Source organism: Hippichthys cyanospilos, chromosome 14 (genome assembly GCF_059441005.1).
Source record: "Hippichthys cyanospilos isolate Australia breed blue-spotted pipefish chromosome 14, RoL_Hcya_1.0, whole genome shotgun sequence".
NCBI classification, from domain to species: domain Eukaryota; kingdom Metazoa; phylum Chordata; class Actinopteri; order Syngnathiformes; family Syngnathidae; genus Hippichthys; species Hippichthys cyanospilos.
This window is the reverse complement of record NC_142382.1, coordinates 11,832,501-11,854,371: the sequence shown is the minus strand read 5'-3', so window position 1 is coordinate 11,854,371 and position 21,871 is coordinate 11,832,501. Positions and strand designations below refer to the sequence as shown.

At 40.0% G+C, this 21,871-nt stretch overlaps 2 protein-coding genes across 2 annotated transcripts in view; one reads left to right on the top strand and one right to left on the bottom strand.

Annotated features, from left to right (window-relative positions):
* LOC148412997 (cysteine-rich motor neuron 1 protein) overlaps window positions 1-18,180 on the top strand; it is a 43,386-nt gene extending 25,206 nt beyond the window's left edge. The window contains exons 6-15 of the mRNA XM_088434015.1: window positions 811-1,014; window positions 3,069-3,197; window positions 3,709-3,862; window positions 6,731-6,852; window positions 9,168-9,386; window positions 10,450-10,665; window positions 12,587-12,808; window positions 14,593-14,715; window positions 15,039-15,217; window positions 16,202-18,180. Of these exons, the coding sequence (XP_088290141.1) occupies window positions 811-1,014; window positions 3,069-3,197; window positions 3,709-3,862; window positions 6,731-6,852; window positions 9,168-9,386; window positions 10,450-10,665; window positions 12,587-12,808; window positions 14,593-14,715; window positions 15,039-15,217; window positions 16,202-16,384 (1,751 nt within the window). The 3' untranslated portion in view covers window positions 16,385-18,180. The remainder of the gene's footprint in view (window positions 1-810; window positions 1,015-3,068; window positions 3,198-3,708; window positions 3,863-6,730; window positions 6,853-9,167; window positions 9,387-10,449; window positions 10,666-12,586; window positions 12,809-14,592; window positions 14,716-15,038; window positions 15,218-16,201) is intronic.
* Window positions 18,181-18,971: 791 nt separating this feature from the next.
* The window catches only part of eif2ak4 (eukaryotic translation initiation factor 2 alpha kinase 4), a 26,661-nt gene continuing 23,761 nt past the window's right edge, over window positions 18,972-21,871 (bottom strand). Inside the window, exons 37-39 of the mRNA XM_088433734.1 lie at window positions 21,641-21,685; window positions 20,371-20,486; window positions 18,972-19,310 (exon numbers count right to left, since the gene is read on the bottom strand). Coding sequence (XP_088289860.1) covers window positions 19,253-19,310; window positions 20,371-20,486; window positions 21,641-21,685 — 219 coding nt within the window. The 3' untranslated portion in view covers window positions 18,972-19,252. The remainder of the gene's footprint in view (window positions 19,311-20,370; window positions 20,487-21,640; window positions 21,686-21,871) is intronic.

Here is a 21,871-nt window from a genome sequence, read left to right as displayed (position 1 = left end):
TTATGCTCATATTGTGCCCATAATTTAAAATCGCAGCTTTGTCATCCATCCGGTGAGGTAGTATGTGGTCCTATGTGGGCCCCCAAGTAACGCTGATGAAAAATGATGGCCCCCTCTAGCTTTTAAGATGCGTATCTCTGATTTATAGAGCAACCATTGAAGAAATGTTTGGTGGGGGAAAAAAAATTGAGGTAACGGAAATGTCATGAGAGAGCTTAACTGTAGTAACCTTTGTGTGGTGCCATTAAGTTGTGTAACAGAAGCAAAGCTTTTTAACTTATCAAATAAAATTGATGGCCCAAGCATGTATTTGAGTACAATACATCAACTCAGCTCTCAAAATGTCCTAAAACTTCCCCATGAAGACCTTTTGGACTATTCATCTCAACTTCTCTTTGCTTTGTAGTCAAATTGTAACAAACCTTGGCTGTTTTAGCTTTCAGCACAGCCGGGCGTTTATAACCGTTACCCCCACCAAGATGAAACGATGTCAAGGACGCATGATGAAACGGTCACATTCCAAGCCCTCAGTCAAAGTTAAATCCATTCATAAGTCAGGAACCTAAGTCATCCAAATCCAACAGCGTCTTCTTCATAGCTCTTGGTGTCTGGCCAGTTTCCTCTTCTTATTAGCTCCCCCTTGGAGTATCATATGCCTGGCTCCTACTTACAGTAGGGGCACACACCATACATTGGCCTGATGCATTGCTTTTCAACCGGCTCCAAGGTCGCCAAAGCAAACGAGCACTTAAATCTGAATGAGTTTTTTATTTTTCTCGCTCCCCGTCGCCCCTTTGCTTTTTTTCCCAGATGTGGAATTACTGTCAGTGGACAGCACAAAGGCCAGCTGCTGGGTGAACAACAAGCTGCGAGCCCACGAGGAGCAGTGGAAAGAAGACGACTGCACCTTCTGCCAGTGTGTGGATGGCGAGCCGCACTGCACGGCCATGGCCTGCAAGCAAAGCTGCCAGAATCCCGTCAAGATACCCGGAGAGTGTTGCCCCTTCTGTGAAGGTATACACAGTAGTGTGTGTGAAATGGCTTCAAGGGCCAAACGCTATCAGAAGCGCAGACCTACATTTACGGCTTACTTCAAATGGCAATCATTTTTTTCCGACTGTCGGCGTCTTTTGCCTACATTTAATACCGGGTGTTTTACCCGTCATCTTCCAGTCGTTGGTCATGCAGGCGTTGTCCGTGCACGCATAAACGTGCACAGATTTTCAGAGTTGTTGCTGAATGTATGAGTGGAAAAGTTAGCTGACTGACAGACAGGATCTACATTGGATGAATGTGATGTGATTTATTGAAAGATTTCACTGTTTGTAAATTGTATCTCCATGCATGCGGGAAAGAGGAGAGTGCTTGGGAGGCAAAGAGGAAAGTTTTTAGTAATGATGCATCGACTTCAATTTTAATTTAATGCTTTTTAAAGCCAATTGAAATACAACTTAAAACATATTTAATGGCCAAATCCGATTGCATATACAGTACACATGTTGGATGATAGTGACAAACAGTACATGTTTCTTTTCAAAGGAAGAGTTAATTAATTAGAACATTACTACCAACATCAGCAAGCCAAAACATGGTCAATCTCTGTTTAAGGAGGCAAGTAACTGCTAATAAACTAATTCAGTGCCATGGACGAGAATTTTCATCATGTAAAATACTTTGGTTGTTTGCCAGTGACAAGAATTCTTATCCACTACATTTGTTTGTTTGTTTGTTTGTTTTAATGAATGGACAGTTGACACTCATGGCCAGCACTCCTCTTTTTATGCAAATTAATACTGTTGTAATGTAGTTATATGCATATGCACTGTTATCTTGCCATCAAAAACACATTTTCACTGTTTTTCTTCACGTCTGATCAAAGAGAAGGACTGTTCAGATGTTTCAGATGCTGTTGAAAAACATTTTGCTTTAAAGCCACTGTTGTGCAGAAAACAAATCTTCACAAAAACAGTAAATGTTCTCCTTTTGTCCAAAATAGCTTAGTGTCACTCAAATTATCCTATTTTCAGTTATTGCGAAAGAACAGAATAAGGTAGAATCTTGCTTTCTTTTCGAGGTAAAGAATGGAAGTCAATCTTTCATATGGTACCGCCAATGTCTACATATTCATCGAATACAATATTCTGTGGGCCTAGAAATAAAGCGTCAAAATGCTCGTCAATAACGCTTGGCACTGAAAGAGTTAATTTCGCTGTGATTGTATAAAACAGCTAGCTGTTAACTATGTATGCAATGCACGTGGCGCGATCAAACGCTGTCTGACATTTCAAACTCAGACAGGAAAAAAATGATGGTCAATGCTTTCAACATTAATGTCTAAATAATGGTGTTTTTCCATTAATCTATAACCGACATATATCAGGAAGAATGATGGGGTGAAATAATTTGGTTCGTTACACTCCGTTTCTGAAATCAATCGGCTGTCGCGGGGCAAGTCAAACTTTCGGTTTTCGCCCGAGCCTTTCTCATGTGTCGGAGGCTCTTGTGACCCGGCGGTTTTACTCCGAAGGCAATGCCGGCATGGGCTCATTAAAATGGAGGCCACGGAGCATTCTTCGAGCTGCGGGGTTCTTTGTCTCGCTTTTATGACTCGAGCCCGCCAAAATGAGACCCACCTGTGTGTGAGGCACACCGTCGAGCGCTTTCAAAAGAGGAGGGCTGCATAATTGAAGTGGATCCCCCTTTTTTGTGTATTGGGCATAATTAGTTACAGCTCATTGCGCTCTTCCTCCCACTTGAGCGTGGCAGGAGATGTTTGACAGGACTTTGCAACACCACATTTCTGTTTTTGTTTTTTGCTCTCATCTCAGCCCCGAGGTACCCCTCACTGTGTTCCCCTCCACTGTAATTGCTCTATATTTATCTGCAATTAGACTTTTTCTTGAAAAGAAAGAGTGGGCCTACAAGGTAGCGATTTAAAGTCGGTACTATAAAAAGCACTGCTAGCTATGGTGGAACTAATACAACTAATGGCTCTCTGACAATATAATTGTTTCGTTTTCAACTATGTTTGACGTTGTCTCCCATCCATCTCAATTTTCTTTCTCCAGAACCTTCTTATGAAACTGTCAGCCCCATGCTGTGTCCTCCTCTAGAAAACTGCAGCCTTTCTGTGAACGACTGTCCTTACGGCTTTTATCAAGACGTCAACGGATGTCTGCTCTGTCAGTGTCTCAATAGTAAGTTGGCTTGAATCGCTCATGTTGGCCAAAATTGGTTAAAGTGTCATGGAATTTCTCAAATACGGTTTATGTAATAACAAATTGCAAGTGACGTTAAGATTAAGTAGCCTATCGGGGCTTGAAATTGTTAACATGTGAAAAGAGGACTTAAAAGAGACATTGTGCATGTTCCAATAGTCTTGACGTCTTTACGACATTCTTTTTGAATTACCATAAACTTAATGCGCACTAGTTGTAATGTTCTTTTACTATAGTACTAACACTGTATGTAGAGTCCAAGTCTCTATTTGCAAATGTCCCTGTGAGCGATGTCAACGATGGGATAATGAGACATTTGGCTTTGACGGGCGTGAATACGGGTATGGATATATACTGTAAATTCCAACTTGTTTGTGTATATGGCAATCAAGTCTTTCCCAAGAATGTAGCCCGCGAGCCAGGACCGTAATAACTGCTGCCTGGATTGCTTGTGCCTGTATTTAGTTGACCTCCCTCTCGACACTTTCAGACAACTCCTGCCCTGACCTAGGAAAATATTGTTCCCTGAAATGCCCCATGGGATATGAGAGGGATGATTTTGGTTGTGAGGTGTGCGAGTGCAGCATCCCTGTGCCCAGGTGCCGACCTTTGACCTGCACCAAAACCTGCCCCTACGGATTTGTGTGAGTACAGACCGCAAAGCACATGTCCTCACACTCCTACATGAGCTCAACGTATGTCATTTTTGTTTTTGATTTGTTCAAAAAGATCAGTGGTTGTTGTCACAACTTGTCTGGGAAGTGAAAAATCGTACATTTACAGTTAAAAGTAAATGATTGTTGATGTCATAATGATGTAGAATAGTTGGTTTTTTACTGTTTTGCTTAAATATTATATTAGATCAGTGATTCTCCATTGAAGGTAAGTGTACCCTTAAGGGTACCTGAAAGCGCTTTATTTAGAGTTTCCCCAGGTATCCACAATCTATTTGAACACTTTTTAATGCTGTGTCAAACTGCAATTTCAAATTAAAAGCAAATTAAGTGGAACATGAATCACCTTGGTGCTGCAATTCGTTGTGTTAGAGTGACTCCATTCCGAAAATTTGCAGGCCTAATTTTGTGAGGTGTTGCATGGATACGCATTTTCCAGTCACAAATAAAACAGATGAGGTTATAGAGGATATGAATCCCAGGATTTGATTATGAGTAAGAAAACTGTACTGCAGCATTCCGAAAACTTCAGTGGACTGTAGAGCTGCAATTACTGTAGAAGAAAGATCGATCATACAAAATATATAAGTGAACAATAGTTCCAAAGGATTATTATTACCAAAAAATAAATGCTAACTATGAGCTCATGAATTCTTTTACTGTATTCCTGTGAAATATAGCTGTTTTAGCAGTGTATAATGTGACGCTTCTTCAGGAACAAAGCACTCATTCAAGCAGGGAAAAAGTGAGGTTAGTGGAGTCTTACAAGGGGTTAAGGTCTCACAAGTGCATCAACATTTAGCTATTTCACCCCCACCACCCACCCGCAAACCACAGCTTATGTGTAAACTGCTCAAGTTAAAACAGGAATTCTTATCTTAGTAAAGAATGCCTGTGAAGCAGACTATTTCTGTGTTGGTTTGTGCTCCAATTATTAGCGTCGGTTTCTAAATCTGTGTGTGTCTAAGAGATGTACCGTGAGATCTCGCTTGGTCCTCCCCCAAGCAACTCTCTTTTTAAACCCAAATCAAAGCTGCCTTCACTGTAATAATAACGACATTTAATTCATTATCAACCCGTTGCAATCAAAAATGCTTCGAAATGAAGAGAGTCCTATTGTTTTTGTATTTAAAAAAAAAAAAAACACGGCCAGAGCGATTCACTGGTCAAAAAAATGTCCCTTATTCATATCTGCACATGGTGCGGAGATGAAAAAATGAGTTGGACTAACAGCAGCAGTTAGTTCCCAGTCCATCATTCAGAAGCAGCTGTTAAGCTTTAGTGAGTTTTTATCCCCAGTCTGCGTGTAGATTGGCGCAAAGCCACACCAAGATACAAAAACTCTTTATTTGGAATGGGTTTAGTGATACAATACAACCATTTACTGTACATACCAACAAGCCATTGCTCTTTATAATAAGAATGTGTTCATTTACTCTATTGGCGGTGGAAGAGTGGTTGGCACGTCTGCCTATCAGTGCAGATGTCGCATGTTTGATTCCAGCTGGCCTGTGTGGAGTTTGCATGTTCTCCCCGTGCTTGTGTGGGTTTCCTCCCGCAACATTCATGGTATTGGGCGCTCCGAATTGCCCTAGGTGCGCTTGTGAGTGTAAATGGTTGTTATATATAGTTATATATGGTTGTAGATATTTTTTTCCCTTCAATTTATTTCCAACATGCAAAGAAAAAAAAGGCAAAATTAACATTAGAAAGAATATAACGGAACCAAAAAAGAAAAAAAAAACATCAAAAAATAGTTAAATCATACAACGTTCACATCTATTCCTACCCCTGTATATTTGTTATTATTAATACAGTATATTCCTCTATTTAAGAGGTTTGATTTTTAGCTAAAATAAAATCTGATACTATAGCCAGTATTCCAATTTGCAATCCATTGAGTGCAACAATACCATATTTACCGACCAACATATACAATGATTATCCATAATATTGGATACCTCCGATACCAATATACTTACTCAACTCTTGAGTTGTCACGATACCCATGACAAGTACCAATACCACTAACCCTTTTCTTAGACAAACCTTATATCAAACGCTATATCATTTTGAATAAAGACCTATATATTCCAATATAACATTTTCCTTCAAATGTAATACAATTAAATGGCAATTTTATTTTCTTCTGATGTTTCATTTCTAGTTGATGACAGTCAAATCCAAGTCGTGGCCCAATACTGATACTTGGTATGGGTACTCGCCCATCCCTATGTAATATTGTAATAATTAATCATTTTCACTGTATTATTAACATCATTCTCAATAACCGTAAATGATTTAGATGCTCCTGTTTTTTTTACTAGATGTGGTCATCTGCTTGTAGCAAGTGGTGCATTTTTGCTCCATGTGCTCAGTTCTGATGACTCAATCGTGCTCTGAGAATTGGATCCATACTTTCATCTCTTGTGAACCAATCAAGAAACCCACTTCAATTTGGCTCGAAAGCCAATATTTTACTCAATTCAAATGTCTCCTCCGCTTCTTACGGCTTGCTTCTCAGGGTTCTTCTAACTAAGACTGCCAGGGGCCTCAGGAGCAATAATGATGCAACAGGTTAAATTGAAAGCATCTGAACTGGATTTTGAATGCGTCTTAGGTTTGTATGATGTGTAAACCGCAAAGACCTCTCATGTTGGTCTTTTTATTTGCCCTCCTTCAAAGGCATATACAGAGACGAGGAAAAGCAGGTCCAGATGCCGATTCTAACAGATCTCGGCATCTGGTCTTCACTGTATGCCGCGACGCGCACGCATTCAAACTTGTTGCGCACGTGTTAACGTTTTATGGCCGGTGCGTATGTGTGTCGATCCACAGTCGAAACAAGCACGACTGCGAGATGTGCCGCTGCGTCAAGTGCCCCCCGTTTACCTGCGACAAGCACTGCAGCGACGGCTACAGGCAGAACAAGAAGGGCTGCTCCATCTGCATGTGTAAAGGTAAAAAACACTCAAGTTAAGAATCAAATGCGTAACTGAATATCGGTGGCGACGTGGCATAGTTGTCTCAGGCAGCAATTTTCGAGTAGGGTTATGAGTACCCCTGGGGTACGGGAAGGCAGGGGGGGGCATCAGATTTTAAGATGTGGGTGGTATTTTTTTTTTTAATACCTAAACATGCTTTGAGCCAAAAAATGGCTCTGCTCACAAAGTGTGATTACTAAGTCATGGCAAAAAAAAAAAAATGCTCAAATGCCACCAACTGCTCAAAAGCGTTTCGGCCGATATCAACCAAATCCAATTTAATGCTTGTTAATGTTGTTTGTTATACAATTTAGAACAAATTCAATGCCCGTGTCTGACTGCATTTACATATATAGGATGATAGTAAAAGAAACAGTACATTTTTCTTTTCAAATTAAGAGCAAATAAATTGAACCATGAAGCAACTCATTTACTCTAGCCCTTTTTTGTGTATTGTAAAGTAAAACTAATCACTAATCCCCACTAATATATTAGTACCTAATAATTTTAATATTAAGGATGCAGCAAAATTTCGTTCATTAAAAATTTTGGGCAGAAAAAAACCTACCAATGAAGACAAAATCATGTGTTGCATAGGCCAATCAAAAAACACACACACCAAATACATTGAAAACAATGCAACAGCTGTAGAAGGCTTTTATTTTGAAGTCAGCCTTCTGTGCAGTTTGATTTAATTTTCATCAGTCATGTCAAGGCTGTGCAGGACGCTACTTGTGACAATACAGTCTGTTCCTGATTGGCAAGTGCAAAAAAAAAACCAAAAACATTTTTTTTTTGTTTGTTTATTGGTGTTTTAAGTTTTCGGTTTCGTCCAGTGCATCCCTAAATTTTGTCATTGCTAAATTGTGTTATAGTGACTTTTTGCACAACGTTGTAAGCCTTTATCTTATACAGTTGTGCATTTTATTGTAGCAATATAAAATAGAGCAAAACGTGTCAAAAGTTTGGGTTATTTTGCTTTTCAAAAATATAGAAGTAGGCAATTATGCTGTGTGGCCAAAGATACATCGCCAAGGCAATGCATTACTTACATTTTGTAGTATTGGTGATGAAATGCAAGCACAAATTCCAATGTACAGTACAAAGTGCACAATGTACAATGTACAATGTGCACATACATTGTATTCAAATCACTTCAATATTAGCAATTGCTTGGCGTGGCAGAGCTTTGCGGTGTCTGGTAGTTGTCGTTAAGCAATAAAATGTCAAGTTGCTCTGTAGGAGAGCTTGATAATTATATATATTAGGTCTGGTGTGTGATTGCTCCATTGTGTAAATTTCACTGGCTGGCAATGCTGTCATGTCCTTGTTTATATTAGCACTTCCACGGCAATCATCTGAACTACTGTAAATTCCTGCGGTTTGTATAAGAGCGTTGCTCTCAGCAAAATGAGTTTCGAAGGCAGCGCAAAGAGCCAAAACAAGTTTTCATTTGCCTACGTTCCCAGATAATAAATACACAGGCAAATTGTTAGGGCTTCTTGTTCATGCACACACTCGAAGCACTGTAAGTCAGTATGAAAGTAAATGGACGCACGCATGGAGAAAATCTATGTGTGAGTTTGTTCTCCAAAGCTGCACTTTTGATTTCCTGTGACCTCTGGCTGCTCCTCTGCGGAGACTTCAATGTTTGCCTTTTTGGGGTTTCGGTTGGTATTTGGCTTTATCCAGTAGCTATGGGTGCACGTCTAATTAGATTCTTGCAACGTCCAAGTTAGAATCCAGATGACTGATTTATACTCCATTTTACAGTAAGTGTTTATTTTTATTTTTCAGCTGTGTCATAAATATTTTAACCTCAAGATACGCTAGGTTCGCTTGCTCTTTACACAGTCTTATACTGTAAACAAACCGATGCTAACCTGAGGAGCTGTGGGCGTCTTTATGTGGTCTGTCCAAATATTCACTGTTGGTAAATTAAGATGGAAATGAAAGCGACTTGTGCTTGAACCGGGAAATTCTTTTTATATTTCAGTTTGGCCCTCCTTGTGATCCGAGTGGAGCCCTAAAAGCTACTCTGGGTTAAATGCATCTGCTGGTGGCTTTGGAAGGATAGCGCTCCAAGGCAATAGGATAGTTTGCTCGTTTTGACCAAAAGCAAGGAAAACGAATCAGGATGATCGTACACCGCAATAGCGATTTGTCACAGTGTTTTACATCTCAGCATCGGCAATAAAATACAAAAAAAGCAGCACCTGAGCGGTCTCCACTGTTTTTGTTCAAATGAAGGACTACGTTCTAACATATATGACTTTTGTTTTCTTGTCCAGAGGATGAGCATTCTCCTAGCAGCGCCGCCCCCATCCCAGATCCCAGCTTCTGCTTGACCTCTAACGGCAAGCGATACGAGGAAGGCGAAAGCTGGCACGATGGCTGCCGTGACTGCTACTGTCATTCGGGAAGGGAGATGTGTGTGCTCATATCATGCCCTGTGCCCGGCTGCTCTCAGCCACTCATGAAGCCCGACCAGTGTTGTCCGACATGTGAAGGTATGACGAGAAACGCATCCGTCCAGCCGTCCGTTTTCAATGGGGCTTGTCCTCAAAATGTCGATGGCTGATCCCCAAAAAGACAGAATACTGAATGTGTTGGATCAATATTGGAATTGTCAAAAGTTTTAATTTTGCAGTGGTGTACAGATGTATTGCATTATGTTTTCTAATATGTTGTTATGACAAACAATAGTTGTGGTAATTGATAAATCTGTCGATTGCTTTGATGATCAATCGATTAATTCGATTTTTTCCTAAACAATGTTTAATTTTCATCCCTGTTTTAAAAAAAAAAAAGAGGCTTTTTTTATTAAAATTGTCATGACGATAGTTTTGTTAATACTCAATTATAGTAATTCCCAGTTTTTTGTGGTTAATGAGGACCGAAAAACCCCATGAAAATTGAAAAACCGCAAATCTACTCCCACCAGGGTGTTGTATCTACTCCTACCCTCATTGGTCGATGGTCGTGCCATCATGTAGAGGTGCCCGTCTCCCTCATGAAACTCACAAACCTGAAGGGAGATCAGGAGAGCGGTTTCTTCTTTTTTAATGAATTGGAATTTTAAGTGTAAACTCTGCTCGTTATCATGTTTGGTCAGCTACAGGCTTAACTCTCATACTAATACGAGGCCAACCTCGTCTCTCCGTGAGACTAAAGCCAAGGGATGGAAATGACAAGGGATAACTGTTCAAATGCTGTATGAGGTTTAATAAGTTAAGATTTAAGTAAATATGTGTACTGCAGTAGTTTGACGTCCAAGGAGTTCCTGTGGCACGAGCATTTACTATGACCCCACCCGTCTGGGATGCAGGGACCATCTCTCCACAATATAGTTTTTTTTTTAAATGAAAAAAAAATCTGCGATGCAATCAGTCTTGCAAAATAAAGTCAATTGCATAGCTGTTTTTGCAAGAAATAAGATATAAAAACACAATCAAAACACAACCTGGACAAGTTTCAAGTGCTATAGGTTACTTTTTTATGCTGTTATTTATTTTTTATGCTTCTCAACCTGCCCAAATGCGACGCCATTTCTGTCCTCTTGCAACAATATAGATGAGTCGGGTAGCGGTTTGCCGGAGGGGATGGACATGGTGGTGTGCAGAGCCCCTGGGGGGGAGTTCTATGTGGAGGGGGAGACCTGGGACCTGGACGAGTGTACGCGCTGCACCTGCAGACAGGGGCGTGTCCTGTGCGACACCGAAGTTTGTCCCCCGGCTTTGTGCCAGACACCGACCAAGAACAAGGACACCTGTTGTCATTCGTGCCTAGGTAAGAAACCTTGTGGACTAACAAAAATCTCACAAAGTCAAGTGCCATCAAGCGTATTTAACTTTTCTGCTTCCACCGTCTTCTGCTGGCGTAGATAATTGATGAAAGATACTAAGCAACTTCTCCTAAAATTACAGAACCATGCGAAATTAAATTACATTTGCCACATCACCATCGGAAAACAATGGAGTAAAGCAACACTATGGGTGAAATGACAGTTTGAATTTGCATATTATCCTCTAAGATGTTTTTTTGTCAGAAACCAGCTGAGACTAGCCGGGTTTTCATAGGAATCCTTTCACCCTGCGGCCAACCAACAAGGAGGAGGGGCTGTTGTACTCTCTCTCTCTCTCTCTCTCTCTCTCTCTCTCTCTCTCTCTCTCGCTCTCTCTCCCCCCAACATATCTCAGATCTTTACTGCTCCTCAATGACGTCCCCACATCGAAAGCTGTCATTCGCAGTGACAAAATGTGGCAATAGTTTGAGGCCTACAAATCAGAAATGCACGACCGCCTGAGAGCTTCTCAATGAGAATGTGGGTCTTGCCTTATCGCCGCAACCGCCTTCAAAAAGAAGATTGCGAGAGGCCTGGCCTTTGATATATACGTGGGCTCGCTCAGCAGGAATGCGGGATAATCCAAAGCCCGCTGACAGGCCCTTATGACGGATGTGTACGGTAGACAGTCTTGAGCCAGGGCTTGGGTCAGGATAAGATTCTCGGTCCCTCAGACAGTTGGATGAGCGATGCAGAGGAGTCTTCAGACTGAATTAACATCTGTCTATTAATACTCCACATTTGGAAAGCATCTTGAATCGAAATATTCTTTTAGTCTTGGCTTCTCACGCTCCCTGATCTAGTTTGACCCATTAGTTTATTATTCTTCCATTTCTTTTAACACTTAGGCAGTTAGGGTTCACGAGTGGCTTTGGCACTATCGAAGGTAGAAAAAGACGTTTTGGAAGAACTTGACTCAAACGCATTAGGGATGGGCTACTGTAGGTCAGAGACTGGAAACATAAACGCTCTTAAGCATCTATGCACATGAGAATATCTTTTCATTTTGAATCAAAAGTAGATTTCTTTTTAGATGATCTGGTGATCATCCAACATCTGTGAGCTCTGACCTTCAAAGTTTACTTTGAAGATTGGACAAAAATGTTCAGACACACTGCCAAAATATCCATCCCATCGTCCATGTACTATTTCAGAAGATAACGAGCGGGAAAACAGGCACACTGAATTCACCAAATAATGACATGAGCAAAAATTCTGAAAAAAAGGAAAAAAAAAAATCAGCGTCATTGGAGCATACTGCCTTTGACTGGGACCACATTGAAAAATACATTAAAAAAATACTTTATCCTCCTTGGTTACCCGATGCTTACCATCATACATATAGCAAGTATAGCAAAAAAAAAAAAAAAAAAACATTAAAAAAAATATTTATATATATATATATATTCAATCATCTATTTAAATATATTTATTTTTCTTTTAATTTATCTATTGATCCCTTATGTAAACTATATTAATTTTAGTCATTTTACAGTAATTGTTTTAATTGTAAATAAAAAGGGTTGTGATGTATATGTCACTAATTTCACTGCTACTTTTGCACACACGTGTAAATTGTTTAAAAGAATACGCATTTCACATTTTTTACATAATTACCGGGAATTTTTTGTTGAACTTAAAATAACTGTAACTACTACTGAGTTTCAATTATTTTACCATACAAAGTATTTTACATTTAAAAAAACAAACAAACAAAAAAAACAACAAAGTAAAAATGGTCTGACCCATCTGGCCATTTTAGAAAAACAATCAATTAGGCTGCCCATCCATTGTAATGATCATATATCCTAATCAATTTTAACTCTGGACCAATGAGTCAGCAAAAGCTTTTCCATGCATCCACAGAGGAGACCCAGAGTCCGCTGCTGCCAGTGAACACCAGCCAGCAGGAGTATTGCATCACCAACGACGGAGACGTACTGCTGGCTGGAGATTCCTGGAAGACCAACGCTTGCACCAGCTGCATCTGCAACAACGGCACCATTCAGTGTTTCTCTCAGCGCTGCCCGCCTGCCAACTGCAGGGTGCCCGTCCTACGCAAGGGCCAGTGCTGCCCGTACTGTCTCGGTGAGTTTTGTTTCGGCCCCAGTACTTTGGTCCCATCGAAATCTTAGTTAAGATCAAATAAATGTTGCTGGTGAGACCTGCGCCTTCTGTGGGGACGTCGCAGTTATTGAAACTGTAATGTACATTCAAATAACATATCATCACCGGCCATATCGAAAATTAAAGAGGCACTTTACCTTTTTAGCCATTTCCGGCTTTAAAAGTGAATATTTTGTTTATAATTATTATATTATTATTTTTCACATACAATCAATACCTTTCATCCTTTAGTGGCCACCATATCAATGAGTGTTTTAAATTTGCTTGAAAGTGAACCTCAATGTAAAACCTTCTCGTATACTTTGGGTGTATATATGTTATGCATAAAAACAACACTTAATCACTTTTTTTTTGCTTGTTTGGGTTTATCGAAACCTACAAATGTTTAGTTTTTGATAAATTGACTTTTGCAGGAAATAGCAATGAGCCTTTTTTCAATGAGAATCTCTTAGTTTGGTAACTAATGGATTTAAAACAGATTTTACCACTTCTTGTCAAGTGAAAATGTCCAGCGCTAACGACCAAACATGGGTCATTCGTTTTCTGAGTTTGGTCGTGTGACATTTGTAAGCTGGTCGTGCCCATAGCCTTTCACACATTTTCAATTGACAGCAAGTGCATCGTGAAAGGTATTTATTGTTTTTTAATTTAAAGGTATTAAATGAACAAAAATAAACAAATAAAGAAGCGATCATATTAATAATAGCCAACATAATAACTTCTTACTGCTGAAAATGGCTAGATACGTTAAGTATCCCTTATCCTTGAGATTGCTATGGATGCGTTTTGTTAATGGAACTTGCCTTGCTCTGATCAACCAATTACAGGATGAAGAAATCCTAATGTATATTATAAGCTAGCTAGTTAGCTAGTCTCCTGAGGCAGAACAAGGTCTGATTGACTCAAGAAATGGTTCCTATTGATATTATTTCAAGTTACTTGGTCAGCGCTACTGATTCTGAAGGCTGTGGGAAGATTAGCATGACAAGACAGCAAATAGAGGCTGAAATCTAATTGGACACAAAAAAACCCATCTATTTACCTGGATGCAGTGCAGCCAAGAGATACAAATTGAATCAGCTGGGAATAGGTAGACAATTTCAAAGAACAGAAATCAAAATCAGTGTTTCTGATCCACCGCTGCTAATATTAGCTTATACCAAACATAAAGATCATAATAGTGGTAACTAGCAAAACAATGCCCAACTTGTTGTTAGGGGAAGTCATAATTCATAAGTGCCGGATTTAAAAAAAAGAGGGCGTGTCTGAGGGAAGGCCTGTTTCAAAACGCATGTGCGTATGTGTTAGTTGGTTCAAGCCAGCCATTGTGGCGCTACATAGGCAAACACCTTGGTTCACAGCGGCATTCCATGTGACACACGCACACAGCGGACTGGAGCAAAAACATTCCTCGAGCATCCGCACATTCACACGTGTTTCCTGTCCCCGGTTGAATCGGGGCTCGCTCTGTGGCAGCGCAGGAAGCTCCGCGTCAACTTTTCCGACCTCGGCATAGAATCCCATTGTTTGGCCCGCTATGCCATTTGAGCGCCTTTTGTTTTTATTATTTGGCTTTCACATAAGGCCTTCCTTTTATATCAAGCCGCGCTGCGGTGAGAACAGTTGCGGAGCTATTCACGCAAGCACAGGGGAGTTGAAACAATAACGTGCTTGTGAGTGGGCTGGGTTTTGCATTACAATCGCAGTGTTGATAATAAACGTTTTTTTTTTTTCTGTCTGGGAAGAAATGACGACATCTGCTCCGGTGTTGTTGTCCACCGTCGCCCCAAAAACAAGAGTGACCACAAGTGTGCGGCGGGCTGATGGGAACCCTGCTGTCACAGAAACGTCCATTGTTGCAGACACAGGTAACCAACGCACCCAATATTCCCCAAATCAACAACTTTGTGTTGCCTTTCTTGGCGTCATGTTGCCATCCCTGAATGAGTTATTCAAACACAATACTATAACTTTTTTTTTTTTAGTTCCTTTTTTTCTAGTAAAAGAGTTTACATCTACGGAAAAAAACTAGGAAAATAATTGGATGGGTTGATAACTGCTATAAAAAGTGACTAAAAGCATCTACCATTGTCTTTTTTTTAAGCTTTAAGCTTTTTTTTTTGTGCTGAATCACATTTTGCAATTGGAGAGCATTTGATTTTTAAAAGTGTTTTTTGTACACGTTTCGCAGATGAGCCAGTTTTGGGTGAGAATTACCCCAACCAAACAGAGATGGCCCTCATCTACCAATCAGCTGCTTGGATCCTGGCAGGTCTCCTCCTGGCTATCATCATCTTCCTCATTGTTGCTTTGCTTATCAACAAGAAGAAGAAGTGGGTCCAGATGTCCTGTTACAGTGCTCCAAAGAAGGTGAGACTATGTTTGCAGGGATCAAAGCAAAAAAAAAATGTAATTGATTTTTTTTTTTTTAATACCGGTAATTAAAATTATTTCTCCCCAATTTTGTATTGCACTGGGGTGCACACACGTAGGTATTGTGAGTACAGAAAAATATTATATATATTACTGTATTTTACTAACATTAATTATAATTCTGCAAATAGTAAGGGGGTTGACCATTATATTATTTTTATAAACTCAAACCGTTTCCCTTTGATTCCCTTTGATTGAAGCATTATAATGGGTTGGGGTGAATAGTGAAAATTATCCAACTCTTTGATATGACTAATGTTAGATAGATAGACAGACAGACAGACAGACAGACAGACATACAAATAGATAGATAGATAGATAGATAGATAGATAGATAGATAGATAGATAGATAGATAGATAGATAGATAGATAGATAGATAGATAGATAGATAGATAGATAGATAGATAGATAGATAGATAGATAGATAGATAGATAGATAGATAGATAGATAGCAGTTAAAAATGTAGTTACTTACGCAAACCAAGTACCAAAATAGTAAAGTAACTTGATTACTAAATGTAGTTGTTGATCAAACCAAATAGGACAAATACTACATAAATATTGATATAATACACTGTAGGGTTGTACAAAGTGTATCCTCGCTATTAGCGTGGGATCTGCACGTGGTGTAAATACACATCATTAACGTACACTTCCCACAACACTTCCAAAATAAAAATTGTACATTAGACAGCTTTATTGCGACGCGTGGCAGTGCGCATATGACTCAATGTCATTTGGTCTGTTTTTTTTATTTCATTTTTTTTCCAATGACGGAAATCTGAGAACTCAAATCCTTATGTTTGCAAATCTCTTGTTGACATTTCTCATCAATATAAGTTTGGCGGTTTTCTCATTTTCACGATAATTAGCATACGGTTTGGCACGCTCTTTTTCACTTTGCCCTCTTTCTCTTCAGACTGTGATCCTGAAGCATGTGAACAAGAACCAGGTGGTGTACATGGAGCCCTCCAAGGAGAACAAGTTTCAAAACGTGAAGAACGACTGCGGGATCCATTTCTCCCCCGAGATGAGCTCCCCCTGCGCGGACAAGATGACCATCCCCCGAGCCAAACTAGCCAACAACTGGACGGCGCGCTAACATCATCGGATGGGAGCCGCCCGCTATCTAATGCTTTCGCTCCTACGGTGATTTGTGCAGCCACACACAACACGCGCACCGCCGCTTCACTCTATGACCGGAAAACAAGAGGACACCACAGCAGCAATTTCTTGTGACCTTAGCGGAGGGTTTGAACTTCCTTCAGCATGGACAGACTTGACTGATGCGCGGGCGCTGGGAGGACACTCGATCTTTGAGGCCTCTCAGTCAGACTTGAAACTCTATCACTTTTGTTGCCTCCTTTCGGACTGGAAGGGGAGGGAAACGGGCTTAAAAACAGCACTTGGTGGATGTTGTTTAGCCGGAGGGCCAAAAGAACTGATAATCCACCAAATTGTAAGAGTCCTGCAGGCTTTATAGACAACCCTGCGTTAGAATGTGTGCTTTCCTTTTAGATGGTGTATATTGAAGCAGTACTGTATTCCTATTCCTGTTTGTTCTAGGCCAACTCTTATTTTTGTTATCTTCTTTGGGCCAAATTTTATGCTGGTCAAAACATTCCCAGAAGCACATGCAGAAATCCTATAAATGATCCCCGAGAATTCCCTCCGGAATCTTCCCGTGTAAAACAGAAGCTAACAGTTTTTCCTCACGACTTAAACTGACCCATCCAGCAGCCTGCTTTTCATATTTCTTCCTATCTGGAAGCTGAATCAGAGTGATGTTCATCTAGGAAGAATGTTACAAGCAGCAGAGGAGATGAAAATGATGCAGGTTGGATTGGTTTCAGCTCAAACTTTAAGCAATTTGGTTTCGAACCGCACTTTGTATGCGAATGTTGCCACTGAGTCCTTTTAAAGCACGTTTGTTTATTAACTGTTTTAATTGATAAAGCCCTTAAAGAGATCATTTACTATGACGTCAACTGTCACCTATAAGTTTCTTTTTACAGGTCAAAAGTCTGACAAAGCAACATGAGGTTTGTTAGAAAAATTAAAGTTGGCTTCCGGATCATTTGGATGGTACGCTGGCTCGTATAAAGGAAAGCAGCATCTTTCTTGTTTTATCTGATTTTGTATTTTTTTTGAGCATGTTAACGTTCCAAAATATTGTTCTATCTTTAATAAGTGTAATATGGTCAGATCCTCCTTTTTCAGCCTGGCCTTCATACTCTTTTGCTTATCAGTAATTGCTCATAATACATATTACAACATCAGCATGTACGGCGTATTGTTAAAAAGTAGCACTTTCCGGCTCAGTTTTTTTTTTTTTTTTTCTTTTCTAATTCCGCTGCAGGATTCTTGGAGGGATAAGCATGCTAATCAGGGATTTGATGGTCGCAATTAACTACTCCCGTAAACACACATTGTTCAAGCTGGAGGCCATGTACTGGAATCAGAGTACAATTGTATTTTTTTTAATCACCACTCAAACCAACGCCAACCCACGTCACCATAACAAAGATGACTGTGATGCCAAAACTGGTAGATTGGTTTTTATTGATGTGTTTTAGTCACTCGGTTTTGTTTAATTCATGTGCTTTAAAATGAAGTGAAAGATTCCCTGTTCTTTGTGTAAAAAGCTAGTCTAAATTAGCTGAGCAGAAGAGTACCCTATTTATTTTTTCACATAGCTTTATTTATTAATACTATAGTTTTGAGTTTTTCATTTTTTCTGGAGGATGAACTTTGGTAGCCAAAGCTGCTGTACTTTATAGAGCCTTTACACCAATCTGCTATATTCAGCATCGCCTTATTTATTTCTCTGTTCCAAGCCCTGTAAATAAGTGACAGTGTAACATTTACTCATTTTGAGAAATAAACGTGTGAAACAAAGTTGTCTTCTACCCTGAACATAAGAGTCTTCCCTAAAGCAGACAAGCAAGAGCTGAATTCACCTGTGGACTGGCAGGACCTCAACAAATAGGCGATTGTCGTGGGGCGGCATGGCTCACTGGTAGAGCAGCAGCCTACCCAAAAACGTTTTACTATACTGACTAAATATGGGCATCAGCACATTTTGCTGAGGCCTCACGATGCTCATGAATGATTTGGATAATCTTTCAGTTAATCCTAAACAAAGGCAATAACTGCAACGTAAATGTCTGACAGTTTTCAGCAAAATGAACCGATTCTTCGTAACGTCTCATTTGAAAGCTGGGGTCATGTGAATTATGTGAGAAATCCCATGTCATTTTGATTTTGTGGAAATATGAGGATGAGAATACCAGTTTCGTTATTTTTTACACATCCAAAACAATGCAAGACCAGGAGAGACGATGCAATGGTGGCCTTTTGAAGTGGGATGCTGGCAGAATTGACGAGGGTGCAACATTGAGCCAATTTGAGTGTAAACAAAATTCATGTCTCATTTGCTTAAAGCATTTGTTTAATGCTAGCTAGTTACTGCGCAGCCAACAATTGTGGTTGGTGATACTGGGACCGTAAACAGAGGCAGGCTCTTTGAGCTTATTCGGACTTTTTTCTTTTTAGTTCCCAATTGCCGAAACGGCCATGCTTGGATGAAACACCACTCAAAGAAGGAATTAAACGCAACACAATGATAGCATAACAAGTGAGGTTTTTACCAGAGAATGTAAGAACACACGAGACAAAATACCACAAAATAGCGTATGGGAAAAGGATTTATTCCTACTATCAGTCCTGTTCTTTATTACAAGAAAATACTGTTTACTGTAAAAATAAAAGTCCTCCGAATGCATTAAGGCAATGTTTAAGTCCACAAACCTTACTTTATCGGCGTTTTACAGTTTCATCAAAAAAGCTGAGGTATCATGAAGGCAGCGAAAAGCGTCTTTGGGGGCAGGTGCTTGTCCACATTCAAGTCCGAAGGTACTTCCTCAAGTCGGCAACAGGAAGCGGCCCGGGTCAGGGAACGCAACGGTTTTCACAAGAGGGCCTTGTAGTAGTCATCCTTCAAGCTGTACAAGACCACAACAGGCACCCTGGAGCGGGATGACACATGTCAGACTTACAGTAGCATTTTGAGACAGGGAAAAAGAATTTGAAAAATCGTGTTGGGAAAAGGTAATCTGGCACACAAATTTTTCAAAGTTCCACAGTCAATCCTCCACCACATGTATACTTCATGGCCAACTTGCTGCCAGGCGATTCCGTTAACATTTGGAGAGTGATTTATTTACGTGGAAGGATGTCAACAGGAACCCAAGTGAGAATCGTCATCGACGTCAACTACATTTTTTCCTTTTTTTATGGGAATGGGCGGAAAAAAGTCTTCAGTAAGAATGCTTAAAAATGTCTAGCAGGGTTTTTATTTGTTTGAAATTTCTTGCATTAAAGAGTTAACACACTTGCTAGGACTTCTTCACTTTTATCAAAAACAATTACACAGACATTCAGCCAAGAAAAAAGAAAAAAAAGCCCTCACCTATGTGAGGATTCTATCACTTTAAACTCACTAAATGGCAAATCAAACACAGACAGGAAATTAAAACCAACTGTTCTTGCAAGGTTGTGATTTTTTTTTTCGCTACCTTCTCTGTGAATGAAAGAGAAAATCCCCCACAATCCCACATAGGGCTGATCTTTAAGGGCATTCACGGGTGTCACAACATTGGCGGCTCAAATACTGAGGATTTAACATCGCCGGGGAGATTGAAACTATTAAAAAGGAATGCGCACCGTAGACCTACCCCGATGCGCTCCTGTTTTGGTGTACACTGTAGAGCAACTGGGGCGAGGTCTGAATATATTGGGTGCATTATGTTGTATTATAATATTACAAATACTTCTCTGTCATTTATAGTTTAGGGAGAACTGACTAGGAACACACTAATGATTTGTTGGTTGGTGCACAAAATTAATATAACTAGAAAAGCTTTGTTATTATTATAAGAGAACATGCATTTATGTTTGAATTATTCCCTAATAATAACAATGCAGATCTTATAAATGCTGATCTTACAACTTATAAATGGCCATCTTTGGCGGTGACTAAGTTTATGGTAATTGCACTTAATTGCGCTGCTAGCCTCTGAATTGTACCTCCTGGTCATTTTAAAAGTGTGAATCTCATCACAGATGGATTTCAGGTAGCGCTGCTTGGGGAGACGTGATAGCAGAGTCCTCACGCTGCTGTTGAACTGCTCTTCGTTCTCAAACTGTGGCAAAGACACAGAGGTTTGGAAAGGGGAACTGTTAGCTTGCTGATTGACAAACTTTGCAATTAACTCATTTGATCCTCATATATATACAGTATGTGTGTGTGTGTATGGTTGGTGCTAAACAAAAAAGTTCTAAAGTCATTTATTACTTCAGTACTTAATTGCCTAAATAATCAATTACTTTAGGTAATTAAGTACAAACAATAATTATGATCTATTTAAGTACTGTAGTAACTATTACTTTAGGTACCAAAGTGTTTAAAGTACCATAGGTATCAAACTCCAGTCCTCGAGGGCCGGTATCCTGCATTTTTCCGAGATTCTCTCCCCAACACACCTAATTCAATCGATTAGCTCAGCAGGAGCTTAAGACAATCCTAATCATTTGAGTCATGTGTGGTTGAGAGAGAAGCATTGAAAACATGAAGGATGGCGCTCCTTGAGAACCGGAGTTTCATTCCTATGGCCTGAGTAATCGACTACTTTAAGCACTGAAAAAACTGATTGGTAACAGCCATTTTTGGACCTTACTTTAGCCAAATTTGTAAAAATAGCATACGTTACTGGGATTGAATGTCTGGACTCTTACAAAACGTAAGAATAGACCCTTGGGATTGAATGAGTTGACTGTATCCAATTGAGATTCAAAGAAACATTTACTCTAAAACTTTCCAGGCTTTTATGTTATGTTCAATTAGCTTTGTGGGCCCAGTTGCATAGGTGGCCCGCTAATTTATGAGGTGTCGCTTATATAACAGCGCTCCTCTCCACCATTTTCTTCTCATTTCCGGTTACAATGCACTGCTATTAAAAGTCGTTTCAAACCCTTTTGGAACAGCGAGGTTTTGGTCAGGGGATTGGAATGTGAATATTAACACCCCCAAAGCATGCATGCCTGCTTGTATGGCGGCTTTGTTGAAGGGGAGCAGTTTTAAAGGGCTGTAGCGGGTCTCCCTGCTGATGGAAAAAGCAAGGGGTGTTCCCTCGCACCGCCGTCTGAACAGAGGCAACGCTAAAGGAAGGAGACGGGATCCCCTCTTCCTGTCTGGATTCTTGAGCTATAATGCCCACTCTTTCCAACTGAATTCCTCCCACCACCACGATGTGACCTTTTATTGAATTGTGTTGGGCAAAGACATAAGGGAACAAACCTCCAGAGACAGGAAGTTGATCAATGTTTCCTTCTGAAGGTCAACCTAGAGGAAGAGAACGACAATCGTAAACAGCGCATTTAGAAGCCATTGTTTCAAAAATAAGGCCGTGACGATTTTGGCTAAGGATAATGCCTTCTGTACAATCTCACTCAACAGGTTGCGTAATTCCTTCAGAACACTGAAAATTCCACTTTCCCCTGGCTTGAAAAACAAGCCGTGTCCCTTTCC